The sequence below is a fragment of the Trichosurus vulpecula genome, chromosome 3 (assembly GCF_011100635.1).
Source record: "Trichosurus vulpecula isolate mTriVul1 chromosome 3, mTriVul1.pri, whole genome shotgun sequence".
NCBI lineage: Eukaryota > Metazoa > Chordata > Mammalia > Diprotodontia > Phalangeridae > Trichosurus > Trichosurus vulpecula.
The window spans coordinates 1,030,544-1,052,858 of NC_050575.1; the positions used below are offsets into that span (position 1 = coordinate 1,030,544).

The 22,315-nt window shown below is 49.0% G+C and overlaps 1 protein-coding gene across 1 annotated transcript in view; it reads left to right on the forward strand.

The window, feature by feature from the left end:
- The window catches only part of NRG2 (neuregulin 2), a 244,143-nt gene that overhangs the window by 177,305 nt on the left and 44,523 nt on the right, over window positions 1-22,315 (forward strand). Inside the window, 1 exon segment of the mRNA XM_036752225.1 lies at window positions 20,061-20,232. Within this exon segment, the coding sequence (XP_036608120.1) occupies window positions 20,061-20,232 (172 nt within the window).

Consider the following 22,315-nt stretch of genomic DNA (forward strand, 5'->3'; position numbering starts at 1 on the left):
AGGAAGAACTTTCTGACAAGAAGTTGTCCAGACACAGAGTGGAGTAACAGGCTGTGGGCATGGCTTCAGTTCCTCTAAAGGTCTTTGTACTGGAGAAAATCTCCCAGCCTCTGGAATGGCTTAGATGTGTTTGTACCCAGAGGGCAGATGGATGGAGGGATGGACTGGCTGTCCTCCTTCAGTCTTGGGCTCTCCCCAAAGGTTTCTGCCGAGCTACAGGTCAGAGGGAGGGGGGAATCTTGAGTTCAGCCTTCGTTTCCCTTTATGGGAGAGATTGCGGGATGTTTCTTTGTAAACTCTAATGGGGGGGGGGGAGCATTGGGAGTGATTTTTTTCCCCTTTACACTCATCGGCATTTGCACATGACTCAAACATGTCTAAACTTTCCTGACTTCAAAGTGTGCCCATGGCACAGCCTCAAAGTACAAGAGTTGCTATATAAATCTAAAGAGAAAATGTTAAAAAGAGTAAAGAAAAAAGAAAAGAAAAAGGTTGCAAACCAGCAAAACATTGTGTCTTTGCTCCTTAAAGGAATTGAATTAGCGTGTTATTCTATGATTAGTGTCCCATTGTGTAACCCTGGGGGGAGGGGAGAAGTTGCTTCTTTAGGCCATTTAGCCTTTTCTTTGTCCTTATGCTCCAAAGGGCCCCCTCCCCCACGCCTATCCCCAGGACTCTCCGCCTTAGGTTGCTGAGTGAATTGCACAACCTTTAGAAAGAAGAAAGTTCCCGTAGTGATTGTCCATGTACATGGTCCACGAGGGATATTTTTAGGACTCCCCTACCCCTCATCCACCCCCCACCATGGCACAGCCCGATAAGCTACCCAGACCCTCCACCTCCACCCCCCTGCCCTCCCTCTAAGGACCATAAGGACATAGAATGGAGACAGCCCCAAAGAGGGAGTGGATACGATCGACGTTGCCCAGGAACGCCATGTAATCAGCCCGTGCATGCCCTATGCCTGCCCACGGAATGTGGACAGAGCCACGGAGGAGGTGAACTTTAGCCGTCCTGCACTAGGAGGCGATGTGGTGCAGTAGGAAGCTCTGCCCCTAGTTTCCTGTCTCCCTGAGCCTCGGTTTCCCCATCTGTAGAGTGGGCATTATCACACAAGTCCTGCGTGCCTCCGAGCCTGCCATGATCTGAGTGGGTGGGGGGTGGCAGTTGGGGAATCCTTTTTATCCCGTCGTGTCTGACTGGGTATTGATCTCAACAGGTCATATTTGTGTAGTTTTACAGAGTGCTTACGAGTGACATTCTTGTGGTCACATAACTGGCAGCGGTGGAATTTGAACCCAGATCTCTTGATTCCAAATCTAACCACACTCCTACATCAGTGATGAAAGGGTGAGGAAGAGGGCCTCACTGCAGCCCCTGTGTCTGTGAGATGGTCCTCTGACCCACACCGAGTACTCGAGGAGGGGTAAAGTGTTCTCTCTCTCTCCTCTAGGCACAGAGTCATTTGTTCACCTCCCTGATGGCACTTCTCTTTACAGTCTGGCCGTAGCCTTCTCCACTAGGTTCAGCGCTGACCCCAGCCTGAGATAGCTGGGCTGAGCCTGCCTGGTCTCAGCACCCCCATAGGCAGGAAACCTTAGTCACTGATGTCAGAATAGGCAGAAAAGGGGGGAGCCCCCAACATGCCAGAAGACAGAGGTACGATTGGGATGATCTTTGACTCTGATTCTTTGGTTCCAGTGGGGATCTCTGTAAGTGGACACCTCTGGCAAACCACAGGTTAGGAGCGGGAGAGGAGAAACCGTTCCCTCTGTAACCCTTTCAGCGCCAGTCGGGGTGTTGGGAGAATCTCAGTTTCGCTTTCCAAACAGCTGGACCCGGATTGGGGGGCTGAGTTTCCTTTCTTCCCCGGAGCAGGGAGGGGGGAGGGCTAATCCCATCTTAAGCTGGGGTGTGATGCAGAAGTGTACCCCGGGGTTTCAAGCCACTTCTAGTTACCAGAGCAGGAGTATGGTCTCATTCGCCAAATAAACGTCTGTTTTTCTGCTGTAGTTTGTGGAGGACAGGGTAACGATGGCTTTGGGGGAGGGTGGTGATGGACAGATTCATATGGTGCTCAACAGAGGCAGAGACCCTAGGAGAATTAGAGTGAGGGAGATGGGGCCTTGGCGTTTGGGGTGGGGGTGTGACATTCCATTTACACTCTTCACTCTTGGCTGGGGGTGCTGCTGGAGCAGAAATTGGCTCCGAGGTTCTGTATTGAGGTGGAAAGGGAAGGTTTTTACGGGGTAGGGATGCTCCACAACCCCTTATCACAACTGAATTAACTATGGCAATACCACCCCCTTCTTGCTCGTAGTTTTGGGCTCACTTCCCTGCCTACTTCTCCTGCAGACTCCCTGATATAGGGGAGCCCCTAGAGGTTCTCTGCTGGCCTCCAAAGAAAGAAGCCAGAAACCTTCAGAGACCAAGGAGGCTCCCTAAGTACCTTTCAGTCACGGGGTTCAGGGCTTAGGAGCTGAAGTAAGACCATGAAGGACTGTGATCCAGAAAAACCCTGGAGGTGTCAGGAAGACCCCAACAACATCCAAGTGCCCTCTTCAAGCTCCTGGAGAGTTGAGCAAAGACCAAGGGTCCAGATGTGTGACTCCGGCCAGCCCTCCTCCTCTCTGCTCAATTGGAGAAGGGCCCACCCCCCGGGACTTCTTTCTGATCCTTGTCCTCCCTCCTGGCCGGGAGCAAGCAGAGGTAGAAGTGGAGGGCTTGCCTGGACCCCCTCGCACAGCCCCAAGGCCCCTGTTGGGAGGAGAGGAGGGATTAGGATAGTGGGAGGCAGGCGGGCCGGCCCAGCCACAGGCAAGCAAGAGTTAAAGGTTCCTCGCGGCTCCCCTCCCCGCGGTGGGTGTGACCCGCCTGCTGGGGCCTCTGCTATAAGAAGGCCAGCGGCGGCAGCGAGCGATCAGGCAGCTGGAGGCGACGGAGCTGTGGGTCCTGCCAGCCCGTGCCTCCCTCTCGGACCCATGGGCCTGGGACTGCTGACCCTAGCGCCGAGCAGCATGTCGGAGACCAAGAGGAGAGGGAAAGGCCGGGGCAAAAAGCACAGGGAGGGGAGAAAGCGGGAGAGAGACCGAGCGCCCGAGCTCGGGGATGAAGGTACACCACTTTGGTTTTTTATTTTAAAAAAATTAATAATAAGAATACACTCTTGACCACGTGTGAAACTAGCCAGCCAGACCCCACCCCTGGGGGAGGGCATGTGTCTGTGTATGAGTGTATCCATGTAAGCCCCCAATGAAGGGAGGCTGATGAGACCCGAGGTCAGGATCCTGAGGGACAAGTGAGGGTCTCCTCTTGGCTCCCCTCGGGCTCCAGGGCTGGGGCTTCCCAGGAGGAAAGCCTGAGAAGTGGCATGGGTGGGCCCCCTGCACAGCTGCGATTAGAATCCTTCCCTGCCATCCTCTTGTGCCACCCCTCCTCCAGGCAAAGGAAGGCAACTTTCCACAGCTGGGCAGGTGGGAAAACTGGGCTCCTCCACTGCCCTGGTGACCTGAAGCTCTCTTGGCTCTCCTCTGGGGGATTAGTACTCTCTGTGCCCTGGCCCACCTGGTCTGGCCCTGAGCCTACCCCCGCCCCCCCACTCCCCTTTTGCCGGCTGGGCTCTCTCCAGTGGAGAAGGTGTCAGGTTGCCAGGACAAGACACTGGGGATGGAGCAAACCGCTAACTACCTCTGAGCCAGGCTGAGCTTGGGGGATGGGGGTGGAGTGAGGGGAGTGGCACACCTTGGACTCCACCATGACAGACACCTAGAGTTCCATCTGAAGTTTGTCCTTCGAAGCTAGGGGGATGGGAGAAGCAGAGAAAAGCTCCCTTCCCTAAACCCATGCCCCAGGTGGGAAGTTGAGAAGGCAGGCGAGGCTAGGACTTCCCCTAGAGGTGAGGGGAGGTGGTGGGGTGAGCTCGAGTGGGGCCAGGAAGGGGATCATGTAGCAACAGGTTGTCTTCCAAGCTTCATTGTAGGGGAGGCTCAATATAGGGGGATCCTGAGCATTTCTGAGGTCCAGATCTCACTTCCCATCCATTCCTGACTTTTCTAGGCAGCTGGGTGATGCTGTGGCTAGAGTGCTGGGCCTGCAGTCAAGGAGACCTAATTAAACACTTAGCAGGGCGTCTGACTTGTAGTAGGTGCTAAATAAATGCCAGCTTCCTTCCCGAGTCCCCATTATTAGATGTCCCCTTCATTGGAGAGGGGATAATCGATAGGTGACCCTAAGGCAATGATTTCTGATTTTATCGCTACCTCGCTGTGCGAACAGGCAAATCACTGGCCCACTCTGAACTTCGGTGTCCCCAAAGGAAAAGTCAGGAGTGTGTCTGAGTCAGCTCATACTTCTTTCTAGAGCTGACCGGTACATTTTCAAGATGAGTATTCACACCTCAGAAATGGGCGAACACTGCAAATCTGGGCTGGATTTATTGTTTTGTTGATGGTCTGGACTTAAGAAGATGACAGAGAAAATGTTAGTAATGCACATTGTGCTCTAATGTGTTGTGTGGCTATACTTTTTTCTCCCTGGAGAGCTGGTTGTTAAACATTTACCAGCATACCCTCGCTAGCAATCACTTCCCGTCTAGGACATTATATTTGTGTTTGCATCCATATTTAGGTGCAGAAGATTTCTTTAGGAAGAAGCTTCTATGTGAGTACAAAGTTTTGTGTGTTATGACTTTAAAAATATCCATCTTTTCATCACTGGGTGGGCATTTCTGGGAATTCCTCTGTCTTGGGCAAATTGCCACTGTTGGTCTTCCCCAAGATTACCAGTTTTGATGAACACCATACTATGTGTGTGCAACAGACGTCGTGAGCCGGGCACTGGAAACCGAGACAGGGCCAACAGAACTATCAGTGAGCTTCCGTTAACTGTTGCAACCTATCGAACGCTAGCACTGAACGCGGTGGGTTAGCCAGTGCTGTCCATAGATAAATGTCCAAAGACTTGCCTAGCTGAAGGCTCAGTGCTCCTGGCGTGGGTAAAAGCTCGCTAGTTGGAGACCCTGCCTGCCAGAGCGGGCTGGGCACTAGCCTAGGGTTAGTAGGTCTGGATTCTTATCCTTGCTCTGCCACTAACTGGGTGAACTTGGGCAAACCACTATCTCCCTCCGAGCCTCCGTATCCTCATCTGTAAAATGAGAGAGTTGCATCTAGTCAGGAGTTCTTTACCTTTTTCGTGTCAAAGACCTCCCTGGTAATCTGCCGAAGCTTACAAACTCCTGAGAATAATGTTTTTAATGCATAAAATAGCGTAGGATTAAAAAGGAACTCAATGGATCGAAATCCAGTTATCAAATACCTAAAAAAAAAAATTAAAGGGGGACTAGGTTAAGAACCCCAGGAACTAAGTGATCTCAAAGTACCCTACCAACTCCAAAAAACCCCAGTTTGCGTGTCTGAGCAGAATTGGGGTCGTGCCATGTTAAAGAAGGGGTCACTTAGAGAGGTGGCATGGGAATGGGGTTGGCAGGGTGACAGTACTTTCCTGGGAAGTAGATATTGCAGTTTATCTTGGTCATCCAGGTCAGCATCCTCTAATCAGGTGAGGAAGTCCTTCCGGCTACACATTTCAGCTTTGTTGCACGTGTTCTTACCCCTGTAGGTGTCGTCATCATACATATCTGCAGTAACTCCTGGAAAGCAGGTAGTTGTGATATCCGTCCTTCCTTGTGGGAAGAGACCCTACTAGACTGCGATTGGGCCTGAGGTATATAATTCTGGACTCTAACATGATCAGGAATGCGGGGATCCCTATAGCCTCTAGCAATGAGAATTCAGTAAATCAGGGCTCAGCGTGAAAACAGTCACAAATCAAACACTAGGCCTGGAGACAAAGATTTCTACCCAGATGGGATAGGTTAATAAATGCTAGCAATGCTTCCTAGCTATTGAGGCAACATCCCCTGTCAGATCAGTTCCACTTAAAGGAACCTTGTGCCACTAAAAATATTTGTTTTCGATTGATAGCTTTTGTTTTTCTATCACTTTGTTTCCTTCCCCAGAGAACCGTCCCTTGTGTTGTATTCATTTCAGTCCTGTCCAACTCTCTGGGTCCCCATTGAGGGTTTTCTTGGCAAAGATACTGGAGTGGCTTACCGTTTCCTTCTCCGGCTTATTTTACAGATGAGGAACTGAGGCAAACCCGATTAAGTGACTTGCCCAGGGTCACACAGCTAGGAAGCATCTGAGGCAGGATTTGAACTCATGTCCTCCTGATTCCAGCTCCAGCACTTTATCCACTACACCACGTAGCTGCCCCTATCCCTTGTAATAGAGAATAAGAAAAGGGGGGGAGACAGTTCAAAACTAGCCACATGTAACCCTGAATCTAACAGCGCATGCAACAGCGCGTCCATTGTGCTCCACTTCTACAAAGAAGACAAGGAGGGACATTCTGTCCTCTCTTCTTTGGGAATAACCTCTTCAAAATGAGATGGCATCAGCTTCATTTTTGTTTTTCTACATCGTTGGGGAAATTGTATGTAGTTTTCCTGGTTCTACTTGCTTCACTCTCTATCAGTTTGTTGTAGATCTTCCAGTGTTTCTCTATATCCTTCCCTATAGGGCTGTATTACAATCCTGTGTCGCTGTTACACCTCAGGTTGGCCGTATGGGGTAGCGGATGAGTTGAGTGGGAGAGAAGGGGGTTTGAGGTTAGAAGCCAAAGGTTCTATGCCTGGGGCAGCTAGGCGGCACTGTGAGTAGAGTACCCAGCCCTGGAGTCAGGAGGACCTGAGTTCAAATGCGGCCTCAGACACTTGACACACGTACTAGCTGTGTGACCTTGGGCAAGTCACTTAAACCTGGTTGCCCCGCCTTCCCCTCTCCAAAAAAAAAAAAAAAAGGTTCTATGACCAAGGTCCATAAGTCCTTAAGGGACCAATGTATAGATTTCAGGGGGACTGTGAACCTGGATGGGAAAACATTTACATCTTTAATTTTATTAACCTCTCACTGAAATTTAGCATTTCCTTCTATCAAGGTTTCAAAACAAAACAAACTATTCAGAGAATGGCTCCATGGGCTTCATTAGACTGCCAAAAAGGTCCATGACCCCAAAAGAAGTGAAGAACCCCTGTTTTGAAATCCCTCTCCTCCTTCTAGGGTAAGAATGGGTGCTGCCCAGCTGTGCTGGCTATATCCAGCTGTGCTATGCAACATAGAAGCGAGGGAGGAGCAGAACTGGAGGGAGGCAGGGGATTGACTCTTTCAAACCACAGTCTGTGAGAGGAGGGTCAGGTTCCAGGTGGAGGTGGGGGTGTGTGTGAGAAATGAGGGCGTGGCCCATACTGTGTGAAGAGGGGATCTCAGAGGAGTTATTGGCTTATCCCAGCCCCTGATCACAGAGCTTGTCATTCCTCACCCGGGTTTTTGATTGGCAAACAGGTTCCTCTGTTTCTCTGACAGCCCCCAGAGGCTGGCTTCTTTATCCCCATGTGGGGGAAAAGTTCTTTCCTACCTTACCAGCAGTGGGGGCATGGACGCCCCAGGCCTGGGTGGGGCAAGCTGCAGGTGTGGGCTCTGTGGAATGACTCACTAGGAGTTCATGGGGCTGACGCCTGGGATCCTAACCTGGATCCTTTAGGAATCTGGGGTGGGGGGGTGGTGTTGGTATTATGGAAGCCTTAGCTCTTGCTCTCCTGAGATTTCCTATAAGCATCTTATACAGCCCCGGAGAGTAAAAAGAACATTGGATCTGGGTCTGGGCCCCACTCTGCCATTTTCTGACTGTGTCCTTGGGTGAGTCCAGGATCTCACCTCAGGGGTCATGCAACCTGAGCCCCTCCATTTACAGGTGAGCATACTGAGGCCTAGAGAAAGGAATTGATTGGCCTCACACGACACAGGCAGTAACTAACTGAGGCAGAATTTAAACTCAGATTTGCTGACTCCAGATATGGCACTCTTTCCTCCAAACATGGTCATTTGCCCTTTCAATGAGCCCATTTTCTCATCTATAAAACAGGCATTAGATGGACCCCTTCCAGCATTAATATCCTGTTGGGCCTTTATGCTGTGTCAGTGATACTTCTGTGACTATGTCTAGGTGGTCACCTTGCCCATCTGCCTCCAGGCCTACACCGAGCAGCAGCACAGACATTTGCCCTTAAATTGTCCCAGGGATCAAACAGATGAGTGGGTATGTGATTTCCCTGTGAAGTGGAGAAGACGGAACTTCTCAGGAGCAGTAGCAGTATGATTTCTGCTCTTATCCCTCCTCCTAGCAGCCTGTGTGACTTCCCTGGGTTTGGGGCAAGTGCCCATCTTTCAGCTCCAGCTCGCTGGCACCCTGAACACCATTAGAAACAATAACAGGAAGAAGGGGGTGACTTTGTACTTCCTGGGCGCCTTTCATCTGAGGAGCTCAAAGTATTTTACAGATGGAGACTCATCCATCCTCAGGATACCTCCCTGGGGAAGGAGGGAAGCTCTGTGCCTGCTCAGATCCCTGGCCCCATCAGACAGGTACATCAGCCTGGGAGAGAGGGGAGGGGACAAAGTGAGTCAGGGCTGAGGAAACCAGGCCCAGGGAATGTAGAGGGGTAGCCACGGGGCTAGAGGGAGAGGGAAGGAGGTTGGAGGGGAGAAGTTGAGTCTTGACTTTGGACTGCATGTGGTAGAGGGCAGGGTTAAAAGACCTCGAGGTGCCAACGCTTCTTCGCAGAAGGATGTGACACCTACTGTTTGCATGGAGGCCAATTCTGAGCCCAGTGAAATCATAAATCTAGGATTGAGGGGGACTTTAGAAGTCACCTAATTCAACCCCGCCATGAGAAAATTGGGTTGTAGAGAGGTGAGGTGATGTGCTCATGATCCCAGGTAAGTGGCAGAGCTTGGATTCTAACTCAGATCGTGAGACTCCAAACCTGGAGGCCGCTTCATCTTGCTTCCTATGTGGATGGGATGAATGTTGAAAAGAGGCTGTCGGAGTCCTCTCGGGCCAGGCATTGACTGATATTCCCTTTGACAACCTTGGCCAGTTGCCCCAAATACATCCCTCTCAAAGACCCTCCAACCATCATCTTAGAACAACACTGAGCCCTGGGCCCTCTCAAACTGTGAGACATGCCTACTCCTAAAATGCAGAGATGATGGTGCTGAGACCCAGCCTGTTCTCTGATAGAATCTTCTGCCTTCCCTGGGACCTGATCTGCACTTTTGCAAACTAACTGGCTAGGGAAGCATGGGGCAGCATAAAGATGGCTGGACTTTGAGTATCAAGCCCTGGGTTCGAATTCTGCTTTGACACTCATTACCTATCTGACTTTGGGCAAGTCTCATCTCCTCTTTTGAATCTCCCTTTCTCCTTCATAAAATGATCGATTTGTACTTGACCAGTTGGCTCTTTGATTTCCTCCGTTCTCCCTTTTCCGTTCAGTTTGCCAAACCTCATCAATTCCATATTCTCAGCGTCTCTCGAATCCATGCCCTTCTCCTACTACAACCACCCTAGGCCAGGCCCTTATTACCTCTTACCTGGTCTTAGGAAAAAATGTTCTGCTTGGTCACCTTGCCTCTGGTCTCACCCATCTTCCAGTCCATCCTCCACAGAGCTACCAAATTGGTATTTCTAAAACACAGGGATGGCTAGGTCATTTCCTGGCTTAGAAACATCAGTAGCTCCCAGTTGGCATTTCAAATCTGTCACATTCTGGGGTCATACGCATCTTTCCAGATGGAGCTGGCTGCTCCCTCCTTCCCCTCATGTCCTCCATGCTCTAGCCAAGCTGGCCAGCTTGCTTTGCCCTATATACAACATGCCACCTTCCACCTCCGTCCCTTTGGACAACCTGTCCCTTGTGCCTGGTACGCTGTGCCTCTTGACCTCTGCTTCTTGGAATCTCAGCCTCCCTCCCATTCTCAAATCAAGACGACTTCCTTCAAGAGGCTTTTTCTGATTCCCTCAGTTACTGGTACCACCCCCCACCCACCCACGCAAATCACTGTATTTATTTTATGTTTATCCTGCACCTATCTGTAAACCTAAGGGGCAGCTAGGTGGCACGAGGGATAGAATGCCAGGCCTGGAGTCAGGAAGACTCATCTTCCTGAGTTTAAATCTGGCTTCAGATACTTACTAGCTGGGTGACCCTGGGCAAATCACTTAACCTGTTTGCCTCAGTTTCCTTATCTGTAAAATGAGCTGGAGAGAGGAAATGGCAAACCACTCAGTATCTTTGCCAAGAAAAGCCAAAATGGGGTCACGAAGAGTGGAACATGACTGAAAAAGGACACACAACAACCTGTAAACCTATTGTATACCAGTAGGCATATGTAAACTCCTTGAGGGCAGGGACTGTCTCACTTTTGTATTTGTAAACCTAGTATCTGACGCCCAGGAGGCATTTAATAAATGCTTATTCACCGTTTGATTTTCTGATCCCTTTCAAGACTAAACCTTGGATACTTCCCAGGAAGTGGAGGGTCTTCTCTAGGTAAAGTTGTCTGCTCTGTACATAGGAGCGAGCCTGTGACTTCGGCCTTTTGAAACCATGTTTTGTCTAAATTCTTGATATTGGTGAGCTTGCTGGAATATACATGAATGGGAATGGGAAGAAGGAGCGGACTTTTGTTCTGTTGCCTCTCCCTCTCCTGACCTCCAAGCGGTGACTTATCCAGCCATCCAGACTAGTAATCCCTTACACATGGGTAGGACTTGACAGTTTACGGCGCACTCTCCTATTATCTGCTCCTCACCCAGCAGAACTGTGGAACAGACAGGGCAAGAATTCTTACAGCCGTTTTACAGATTAAGAAACTGAGGCTTAGTAAGACTTGCCAAGGTCATGTAGCTAATAAGTAACAGAATTAGGACTAAAAAGAACTCAGGTTTCCTGACTTCCAGACCAGTACTCTTCCTTCTTGTGATCAGTCAGTGGGTTGTTGACTGTACAGATCGTTACATAAATATAAGACGGCACTGCCGTGTGCAGAGCCCCAAGAGGCAATGTGGCAAAGTGGGTGCATAGATTCAAGTTCTGCTTTTGGAACACGCTGTCTGAGTGACCCTGGGTAAGTCTCGGTTTCTCAGCGTCTGAGGCAACTCCTAAGCCTATAAATTATGCGCTTATTGGTAGAAGGATTTTCCTACATTCGTGAAGTCACAGATCCAGTCCTTATCCTTATCTCTATTTGCAAGGTCCCTGCTCTGGCTTTTAAATGGATGATGCTGTCAGGTTGATGAATATGCAATCCGGAGTGGTCCATTCCCGACTGAGGGGGTGAACCAGAGGAGTGAGTGAGTGAGTGGAGGTGGGGAAAAGGAATGGGTAGTAAAGGGAAAGATAGGCCTAGCAGAGAACCTAAGGAGTCAGGAAGCAACTAAGGGCCCTAGCTAGGCATTTAAGTAGGGACTTGTGTGAGAAGACATTTCAGATAGATAGATTTGGACCAGTGCATCATGTGCAGTGCCCCCTGGTGGCCAAAAGTCAAGGCCTGGCCCTCTCAGGAAGGAAGGAAGTGGGGGGAGGGGACATGGAAGTGGGGAGGAGGGAGCCTTTGGAGATAATAGAATTTGGAAAGAAAGATCTTAGAAATGACCTAGTCCAAGTTCCCTCTTGAATAACAGGCCCCAAATGGAGGTGACTTGGATAAGGTCACATTGCCAATTAATGACAGAGCCGTCACTAGAACCCAGAAGCTCTCACTCTTAGTAGATACTTATTCTATTGTCCTGCCGTTTTACAGGCATCCATACTATTCATTAGCCACTAGCAACAGAGGGAGTGGCTGACAAGCCAGAAGAAAATTTGGGAAGTATTCTCAGTCCCTCTAGGACAGGAGCCATTATTTTGCTGTACTCTGTCCATCTCCTTATGGTCTCCCTCTGCCCTTCTCTAGTCATCCCAGGCTCTGGAAGGAGAAGGGAGCTCTCTTGCCTTAAGCCTAGGAATGGGGGAGGGGATTCGAGACAGCAGTACAGGTTTCATTCTTGAGGGAGGTGGGGTAGGAAGGAGGGCTGCAATTCAAGAGGATGTTAGAAAAACATCTTGAGTTGATCCAATCCTTGCCCATATCGATTTTCCCCACCCTACCCCATTTTGGGGAGAAGGGGAACAGAGCCAAAGAGTGTGCTCAGATGTCAACCACAAGGGGAGGATATGGTACCCAGACCCTCTGGCCCTACTTGAGGACTCCTTAGTGTCCCTGCCCCCCACACTCCCACTGTCCAAAAAAAATAAAATCCCTAACTCTAACCACTTTGCTTTCTGGCATTGTAGCCCAGTTGATGTTTGAGAGCAACCTTCTGCAGAGAATCAAGGGTCCCCAAGGGGAAGCCCAGTGCTCCAGCAAGTTGAGTTGGGGATGTTTTTGATTTAAGGGATTCTAGTCCCTCTTTGACCCACCCCTTCTGCACATGAAGAACTTAGGGAGTCTTCACTCAGAAGTGGAGATACATCCCCACTCTCAAGACAAATAGAGAATGATTTTTTTTCTTTTTTATATCTTTACTCTCCGTGTTAAACAAGCATCTCCCTTTGCCTTTGGGCAAGAATTTCCTGGTCAGTGGTTGGTTTCATGGAGTTGTTCATTCATTCTGCCTTTCTCTGGATGAGACCCATACTGCTCCGCTTTCTTGCCCCAGTATACGTAGCCTAAGTTCTCATTGGCCTCAGTATCCAGCTAACAGCCTCCCAGTATCAGGGGAGACAGTGCCTCACCCTCCCAAGCACCTCATACCTCCCCACTAACCTTTGTTGCCTTCTCCGCCTCTTTCTCCGCATGCACCTTCTGCTTGTGAACACAGTACGCCCCTATCTTCCTGCTTGACCCCCTCCCTCACCTCGTTGCTACCTTCCGCACCCTACCTCTATTTTACATCATACGTCCTCAAATCCTTTCCCAATTGCTGAAGATGACTTCTCTCTTTGTATTTCTGTAGATCATTCTGCCTGCCCTATTTGTACGGTGTCTATCCCATTCTGCCTTGTTTTCTAGTTATTTATCAACAGATTTATCAGGGAAGCCCATTAGACTCTAAGCTCCCTGAAGGGATGCATTTCTTTGTCATCCCAGTCTAGCACACAGACAGATGTCTGCTGAACTGAATGAAAGGAAAGACATTATGGCCGGAGAACACTGGCAAGGCAGAGGGTTAATCTGGTACCGACTGACCCACAAGGCCTCTGGATTTGCTAGCCCTGCAAGGCTGTGTGATGGGCCCCAGCCCAATATCATCTCTGTTCAGCTAACTTCCTGTAGATGGAGAAAAAACATTTGAGGGATCAGAGTTTGAGGATGCTTGTTGGCATCCAAGAAAAAGAGACATCTCTGGCAAAGGGTAAAGAGAAAGAGATTCTTTCCCAAAGAGAAAGATCTCTCCCCTTAACCTATCCCATCCCTGGGGCCCTGGTAAATTGTTTGTGTTTGTGGTTTTTCATTTTCATTTTGTCAAGGCACTGATTTTTATTTATTTAGCCTTTGTGGGAGGTGGGGACCTGAGCTAGCTGAAGCTTTGTTTGGAATTGTTTGAAGTGGCTGGTGAACATATCCTTCTCTAGTATTTGGGACACTCATAAATGCAGAATGTCTGTCCCAGAGTCCCACTATCCAGGATTCTGCCTCTGGTGGAGGGGGGTAGTGGCAGGGGAAGTTGTCATGGAAGGACGGATTAGGGGAGGACATGGTTTTTCTCCCTGAGAGGTCAGAGAGCTTGGTTTCCAATTTGCATGCATATTCCTAATATAATGGCCAAATAGCCACAAGCACCAGCATAAATGAGTTTTTCATAATTATAACTGTGAATAGATTTCTCCCCCATCTTTTCAAACCTTTTCATGGTGTAGAAGAAAGTATAGGGAGGCCTGATTTTGGGTCCCCAGCTCTTCCCTTAACCTTGCACAAGCCAGCTTCACTTAGGATGGAGATGAAGATGCCTTCCTTGCCTTCCTCACGGGATTATTCTGGGGAGAATGTGAAAGTACTGAGAAAACCAAGGTAAAATGGTGCCTTTGGTTTTGTTTCTTGCTTCTATCACCTCTTAGGGAAATGAGTTCCCCACCAGGTCAAGCAGGGTTCCCTTTTATTTTTCCTAAAACTTTCCTTCTAACCCTTCAAGGGTTAGGGTGCCTTGTTCTAGTACCTCAGGTTTGGAGGTTAATTTTACATCCTTCATATCCATATTCTTTGTCCTTCTAAGCAGATCCCCAAATCATGGTAAAAATGTTGGAAACAACCTTTCTCCACCGAGCTGAAGAGAAGCTCCAGGAGGCATTCATCCCTGAGTCCATGGGCCAAGGCCCCTGAACTTCCCCCTCTCTAGTCACAAGGCATTAATTAAGAAAACTCATTAGTGCTCTGAGCCCCAGGTAGTCACCATCCTGGGTGCAGGAGGATGGCAAGAGTGACTCTGGGCTTTCCTCTCTTTCTGGGGCCCAGGATGCTCTCAGCTACAGAAATCTTGGCCAAACTCTGGAGAAAGGCAGGCATGAAAAAGGTCAGAGAATGATCACCTCAAGAGGCTCTGGGGGCTTCGAATAGACAGGTAACTAAAACAGGTTGGACAACCTGACCTTTCTATTCCCACCCTCCCTCCCCACCTCCTCCCCTCTCAGCAGAGACAGGGCAGAGGAAAAGAGCAGACTGGTCTGGAGGTAGAATGGCACCAGGCATCTCCCATCTCACACTCTTAATGAGGTAAAAACAAGCCCTCTGGAGGTAGGAGATGAGTGAAGATACAGGCCTAGATTATTGGTGTCAGTCTCTAATCCCTGTTACTGGGGGCGCTGAGGCTGGTAGAGAGATCGATCTTGGGAGTTCTGAGCTACAGTTGGGTTAAAACCAATCCGGGTGCCCATGCTAAGTCAGTCATCAATATGCCCGGCCCTGAGAGGGCAAAGTGCAAAGTTTCTGTGCAAATCAGCAGTGGAATGGCCTGTGAGTGCCAGCGGAAGGTAATGATTCAGTATGTTTGCACCTTTGGGGCAGAAGGAAGCAAGAGCAGTGAGCGTGGCAAGAGTGGCCCATACCTCTCGTGGATGTGGCGTGGAGCCTTTGGTCTACGTCTGACCCATATCACGTTACTCCTGGATAATTGTGGCATGTACCCACGTACCTCTGGGACAGCTGGGTACTGTAGTCTCTGTCCTGAGTACCTTCGTGACACTCCCTTCCCCTCCTCTCCCCTGCCCTCCCCTCAGGCGACTGTAGCTTTCTGCCCCACGTGCCTGTTGCCTTTGTTTAGTCCCTGTCTATATGACTCCCCAGATGCTAGAGTTTCTTCCTCATCTCTAAATCTGAACCCCTAAGTGACTGTGGTCTGCCTTGCATGCCTACTTAACCCCCATATGACTGAACCCCAGGACTGGGTTCTGTATGCACTGTATGTAATGGAGGGTAGAGAGAAAAAATGCCTCATGAGTCAGTGGAGAAATGCTCTCCCACGGGAAGTAGAGGTGCTAGCCTTGGCTCCCGTAGGCTTTGTCCTCCCCTCCTCTTCCCCCCTTCTTTCTCTCATTTCTTTTCACCTCCTTCCAATCTCAGCCCCAGCCTTTCTTCTCCTGCTCCCTGGCTTCCTCAGCCCGTTCTCTGCAGAAGAATATGGCAGCGGACCCCCAATCGATGTTTGTTATCTAATGCTTGAATGGAGTTCAGTCGAGACTCTAACAGCTCTGCTTTGGTTCGGTCTCTAAGCATTATACAGTGCTTTAAGGCTTCGGGAAGAGCTTTGTATATGTTACCTTGTTGTGAACCTCACAACAACCCTTTGACGCAATGCCATCATTATCTGCATTGTAGAAATGAGGCCCAAAGAGGTCGAGTGATTTAGGGTCACACAGGTAGTCAGTGAGACAGAATTCGAACCCAGATCTTCCAGATTCCAGTGCACCATCTGGCTACCTAAGCCAGGCAGGGGCAGACAAAAACACCTAGCCAGGTCCCTGCCAGGCTGCCATCGGAAGCCTTGCCCCTGGGGGATGCAAATTGGCTCAGCTGGGAGTTTCCATGCCAAGGCCCCTGAGCGGTACGCACCTGAGGGTGGAGCCACTCCTTCTGCAGACCAATCAGAGGCAGGGCTGTGAGACCATCTGGCTGCCCATTTCACAGAGGAGGGAGAAGGGGCAGGCACCCGCCAAAACAGCCTCTTACATCGGTTCATTTTATTTTTAATTTCCATCTCTTTTCTTTTCCATTTGAACTCAGAGTCTATAATTACCAGCCTATGGGTTACAGCAGGATTGGGGGTGGGAAGAGGGGAGTTGGAGACAACACCTCCATCTGGGCTGGGGTGCAGGTGGAAGCCACTTGGGAAGGTGAAGGGGGGCTGTTGAGATGCTGGGGCCTGGTTGACAGATGGGAAGTGGGAGACTTTGATGTTTCGGGGTGTTTCCCAGGAAAGGGGCTGGCTCAGCATTAGTCAGGAGGGTGAGGATCATTAGTCCTTTCAAGAACCCGCCGGCCCTGCCCACCTATCCCCATGTTATTGATGGGCGGAGCCTGGAAAGGAGGGTGCTGGGGTGGGTGTGGGGGGGTCTGTGCTTTCCCTGGGTGGTGAAGCTAGGCCTCCTGTGTCAGATCTCTGAAGGCCCGGTGCCCGCCTCAGATTAATGAGGTTGGGCTGTCAGCATCAGAGGCACCTCCCAGAATGCTAAAAATGAAAATAACTTGTCGATGATATTGTTTTTTATGCTGGTACCAGGACACAGGGGTGACACCTGGGTGCAGGTGGGCGGTGTTGAACCCTAGATGAAGGCGGCGAACACCCCTGCTCCCCACTCCACCTTGGGCCTTGCGGCCTTTGACCTCTGTGGTGTGGTCTGTTTTCCTTCAGCTTTGTAGAACCCAGCCCCAAGGAAAAGAGTTTCTGGTGACTTAAGGTTTCTATAAGGCATTTTATTTTTATTGTATGTACCACAACTGCCAAAGGAGAACCTTTCCGGCTCTAGACATCTACACCCTGTGGAAGTTTCAATGAGGTCCTTCTCAGAGTGAGAGAAAGGAACTAGGTAACCTTCTGAGCTCCTTCTGGATTCAAGAAATCCATGAAAACTGAGGTTATAGGGTTGAATTTCCAGAAAGAGAGAGGCGTCTCTGAATTTGGGGGACCCAGGAGAGACCTCCCCCAGCCCCTGGATTTCCCACCATGCATTCTTATTGAACTGATATAGATAAGGGACCCTTGATGGTAGTTAAGGAGTGAGGGTCTCTGAGACTCGCTCCTTTCCTTCTTTTGCCATCTAGCTCCAGGTTGGGGGTGAGTCACCCCAGGATTTTCAGAACAAGGCATCAATATTGTTTCGTGGGGAAGTTCTGTTTGCGCTGCAATGTATGTAACTTTTCATCTTTCTGTCATTGGCCTCTGTATATCTGCCCACCTGCCATATCATTTATTTACCTTACATGACTTGGACTCTGTGGCACACAATTATTTCTCTTTGGGGCTTTAGCTTACTGTTTTAAAGCTTCCCCTCCTTGAGGAAGCCCTCTCTCTGGTCCAGAGGTGCACAATGAGAATAAAACCTTTCCCTTAGCTGAGGTTTCAGTGTTGCTGTGTAGGTGCTAGGTCCCTCATATCATCTCGCTGCACCCTCCAAACCAGAGAAGCTCTAGAGGGAGTCCCAGAAGGTGGGCTCATCCAATTTGCTTGGACCCCAAAGACTTTCCCTGGGATAATTTCCTGAGCAGTAGATGGAAAGGACCCTAGCTCCTCCTTACCCTAATGTCCTCTTGGTCTCCAACTTCCTTCATTAGGCTGCTGCTTAAAGCCTAGTCTGAAGCATCTGGAAGCAGTCAGTTCTCTTGGGACGACATTGCTGTTTTTCTGTCCTCTCCCCATCAGTAGCGATAAGATTGGCCCCCATTTTGTCCCTATAAGTCACACAGCAGTTAGAGAAGGAAACGAAGTGCCATCTAGCACCACTCAGCTGTATTAGTGACCATTAATTATTGGGGAAGCTCCATGTATTCCCCTACCTCAGACCTTGAGTGTTGGCCGAGGTTCAGCCTAGAATGGGAACACATATCCTTGGCTGCTGTCCCCTCTGTGTTTCTCCTTTAAATTAGCCAGGCTGGTCCCAGGACATCAGCCTTGTTATGCTGAGTAACCCAGGACTCTATCCCCGGTGTTTCCTGTTCCTGGCTACAGCCCACAATGCTCACAGGATTCTGAGTAGGATACTTCCTACAGAATGGGATGTTGTAGGTACCAGGAACATCCTCTCATCCTCCCGGACCTCATCTAATCTTTTGGATAGGGGCCAGCAGGTTCGGAGGTGCAGTTACCACAGAGGCAACCTATGGCATAGTTAGATTGCTGAACTGCTAGTCAGAAGCCTAGTTCCAGCCTTGCCATGTTCCATTGGGCTTCAGGGAAGACCACTGGATTTCAGAGTTAGGAGGCCTGGGTATAAATTCCAGCTCTGCCATTTTCTGGGACCTTATATAAAATCACTTAGCCTCCTGGCTCCAGGTTCATCGTTCTTAAAATAAGGAGTCAGTCTATTAGCAAGCATTTATTAAGTGCTTATTGTGTGCCAAACTCTGCGCTAGGTATTGAGGATACAAAGAAAGATGACACCTTTTAAAATTCTTTCTAAAATGTCATTAGTCGTTTCATCTCCTTGGCCTCTGCTTTCTCATCTGTCAAATGAGGACACAGACCACAGTCCACTAAAGAAACAGCCGTGAAGGGAATTCACAAAGTCCTGGACACCTGAAACAGAATATTGAGATGTTAAATTTTCCCAAGAGAGGGAACATGATATAATGGAAAGCTCTGTGGGACCTGGAGTCTGGAAGATCAGGGATCCAGTCTGGACTCTAAATGCTCATTAGCTGCATGATCATGGGCAGATCGCAACTTTAAAAATGTTTTTTCGATTAAAAAAATCTATTTTCTCTCCTTTCCACCTTCCCCTTCCCACTAGGAAAAATGGAAACAAAAGGGAAGCCTTATAGTATATATCAAAACCAATTTCCATGTTGGCCGTATCCAGAAATCTACGTCTCAATCTGGCCCTCCAGTCTCTCTGTCAGGAGGGGGTTAGCTTGCTTCATTGTGGGTCTTCTGGAATGTTGGCTGGCCACTGCATTGATCAGAGAGGTTTTCTTGCCTTTAAAGTTGTTTGTCTATACAATGTTGCTGTTGTAGAAATTGTTCTCTGGGTTCTGCTCGCTCCACTCTGTATCATCATACAGGTCTTCCCAGGCTTCTTTGAAAGTGTCCCTTTCATCATTTTTATAGCACAAGAATATTTCATAATTTGTTCAGCTCTTTTCCAATTGATGGCTGCCCCCTTAGCTTCCAGCTCTTTGACCCCACAAATAAATATTTTCATACATGTAGATCCCTTTCCCTCATTCTTTGATGTCGTTGGGGTGTACGTCTAATAATGCTATCTCTCTGGGGCAAAGGGTGTGCACAGTTTGGTGACTTTGGAGACATAGTTTCAAATTGCTTTTCAGAATGGCTAGACCAATTCTCGGCTTCATCAACAGCGTATTAATGTGTGTCTCTTTTCCCACCACCCCTCTGACATTTATCATTTTCCCTTTTTGTCATCATGACATAATCATCAGACGATTATGAGGCAGAACCTCAGAGATGGCTTTAATTTGCCTCACTTAATATCTTTTAAAACTTCGGTTCCCTTTACTGTAAAAGAGGGTTAATAATACCAGTGGTACTTACCTCACAGGGTTGTTGTGAGAGGCAGATGAGATAATGTATCTAAAGTGCTTTGTTATAAACCTTAAAGTGCTCATATAAATGTCAGTTAATATTACTACAATTATTTATGCTCACACTCAGGTGTGAATGGCTGATAGCTGACCTTTCCTGAGAGCAGGTTTGAAAAAAAGAAGAGAATAGGAAAGATCCGGGTCATTGAAGGATTTGTTAAAATGCTCCAAGAAAAAGGGAAAGGGCAAAGAAAAAGAAGCCTGGGGGCACCTGAGATAAACTTTGCCAAAACAACAGTTTGGCCGGCTGTGGGCCAAGCCTCGCCAGGCACATGCACACCCTGTTGCCTTCTGGGGAATCCCCATCTGCTCCGCGCTATCCTCAGAGCTAGGACTGATGACTCCCTCTGTTTCGTGTTTTTTCAGCTGTCCCACCCAAGTTGAAGAAAATGAAGAGCCAGACAGTCCAGGTGGGGGAAAAGCAGTCCCTAAAATGTGAGGCAGCTGCCGGCAATCCCCAGCCCGCCTACCGTTGGTACAAGGATGGGAAGGAACTCAACAGGAGCAAGGATATCCGAATTAAGTATGGGAATGGCAAGTAAGTATCCGCTTCCCCAGACATGGCAGCCTAGCCTGCACCTTCTGGGTGACCTCCGGGAAGGTCTGGGAGTCCAGGACCTGAAACCCCAGCTGGCCTCATGGGGACAGGAAACCTCTAGGAGCAAGAGACAAAACTGACAGCTGGGGGTTGCACTAAACCCTAAGGTTAGCTAGTGGCATGCCACTGTCCATATACCCAGCTTCGGCTGGCCCCTTCCTGCTACCCTTCACTAATCCCCTCTGTTTGCCTTGCGTCTGGGGCTTTGAATATAGCCCCAGCATGTAGTGCCAGCAGGATCCTGAGTACCCATTTTGTGATTCTCTGAAGGCAACTTGAAGTCATAAGTGAAGGAGGCTGACTGTATAGTATATGTCAGGGCTATGGAAGAGACCACCCTGCCCATCTCCTCAGGATCTTACCACAGTGCCTGAAGTCCTCACCATTAGTCATTGCTTTAGATCGAGGTGTTATTTATCCTCTCCGTGCTTCTGTTAAGGAGAACCTGGTGTCTCTGAGAGGTACCATATGTACCCATTAGAGATGGTTAACTTACATCAGATTTCTGTCATTTTGCAGACAACAAAGCCCCAAGGGGAAGAGAGCTGATTTGGAAGGATGCTAGGAGGAAGAGAGAAGTACCAGATGTACCCTTGGGGAGGGCCACCAAAAGCAGGTTGGGGAAGGGGAACACCTTATTTCACAGCTCTGCCTTACTGACAGCAGTGCAACCACCCTACCCTCCCTAGAAGTGGCTGCATTTAGGTGTTTGCTGGGTAGGGGGGAATTAGGAAGAGGGGATCTGGGGTGCTGTCTGTTCATTGGTTAGCCACTGCTCACAGTAATAATGAGTTTGCAGAGGATGCAAAAACCTCTCTATATATCTTCTCCAATGGGAACAAGAAGCCTAGGGCCAAGATACAAGACTAGTTTTTTCTTTCTACTTTCTCACAAGCCCCTGGGGTCCCATTTCATCTCTTTGCTGAAAGCTTGGCCTCTTCGCCATACCTATTTGAGTCTAGGCCTAAGGGAAGTAACTTAGAGGCTTTTTGAAATCTTCCACCAATGGCATCATGCTTCCACCCTGTGCAAGTGTGTATATGAGGGAGACTCTGGGGAAAACCAGCTGCAGCATTGAGAAGACCCCAGGAACAAGCCCCTTTCTGTCTATGCCTCCTGCCAGAAAGGGTGACAACTCAGAATTTACCTGTATCCATAGCAGCCGTTAAATTAGTTAGCTAGGTGAATGGGAAAGGAAAATGAAGATGCTATTAATGAAAAGCTCCTTACTACCAGCAAAATAAAAATCCTCCTGGATTCTTCCTGTATCCCAGACTCGATTTTTTTTATTCTGTTCAATCGGCTAGTACGTGTTGCCACTTGGATAACATTAACCCACCCACGACCCCTTCCAACTCCAGCCAGTGATCTCTGGCTATACCTTCTCCACCCTCTGCCAGTGCCTCCCTTGCCCCCTGCCCTTTTCACTCACATGAAGTTAATGGTGTGCGGTACTGTATCACTCCCTCCTTCCCTCCCTTCCACCACCACTAGAGACCTTCATAAAGCCAGTTCCCTCAAACCCCTCCCCCCTTTCTATCCCTAAATCCATGCCATCCCTTCAGAGAAAAACCTAGAGCCTAGGGAGACCGCGGGGTTAAGAATGCTGAGGGCACATTTCTAATGTTCCTGAGTTTTTCCCTTCTACCACCCTCCTGTGGTCAGTACCACTTGTAGCAGCTCGGGGGTGGCCGGACTGAATGATCTGTAGACTTTATGCTATAGGTTTTACTGTGAGAGTCCTTTAAAGCCCTGGACGTGGGGGCTGTGGACATAGGTCCTGATGAATGCAAAGCCAGTGGGTGGCATCAATAGAGGTTAACTCTCCCGAATGATCTAAGATTGACCTACCTCCGCCCCGTTTTGCTAAGATCCCCAAAGTAAAATTGAGGAAAAGAGGATTGCAGTCTGACCCTATTGCTTTCCTTGACGATGAGTTATTATATGACTGACACCCCTCTGGGCAAAGCAGCTTTTTTCCCTAGGTCTCAGATGCTTGAACTTGGAATCAGACCCCTCCCCA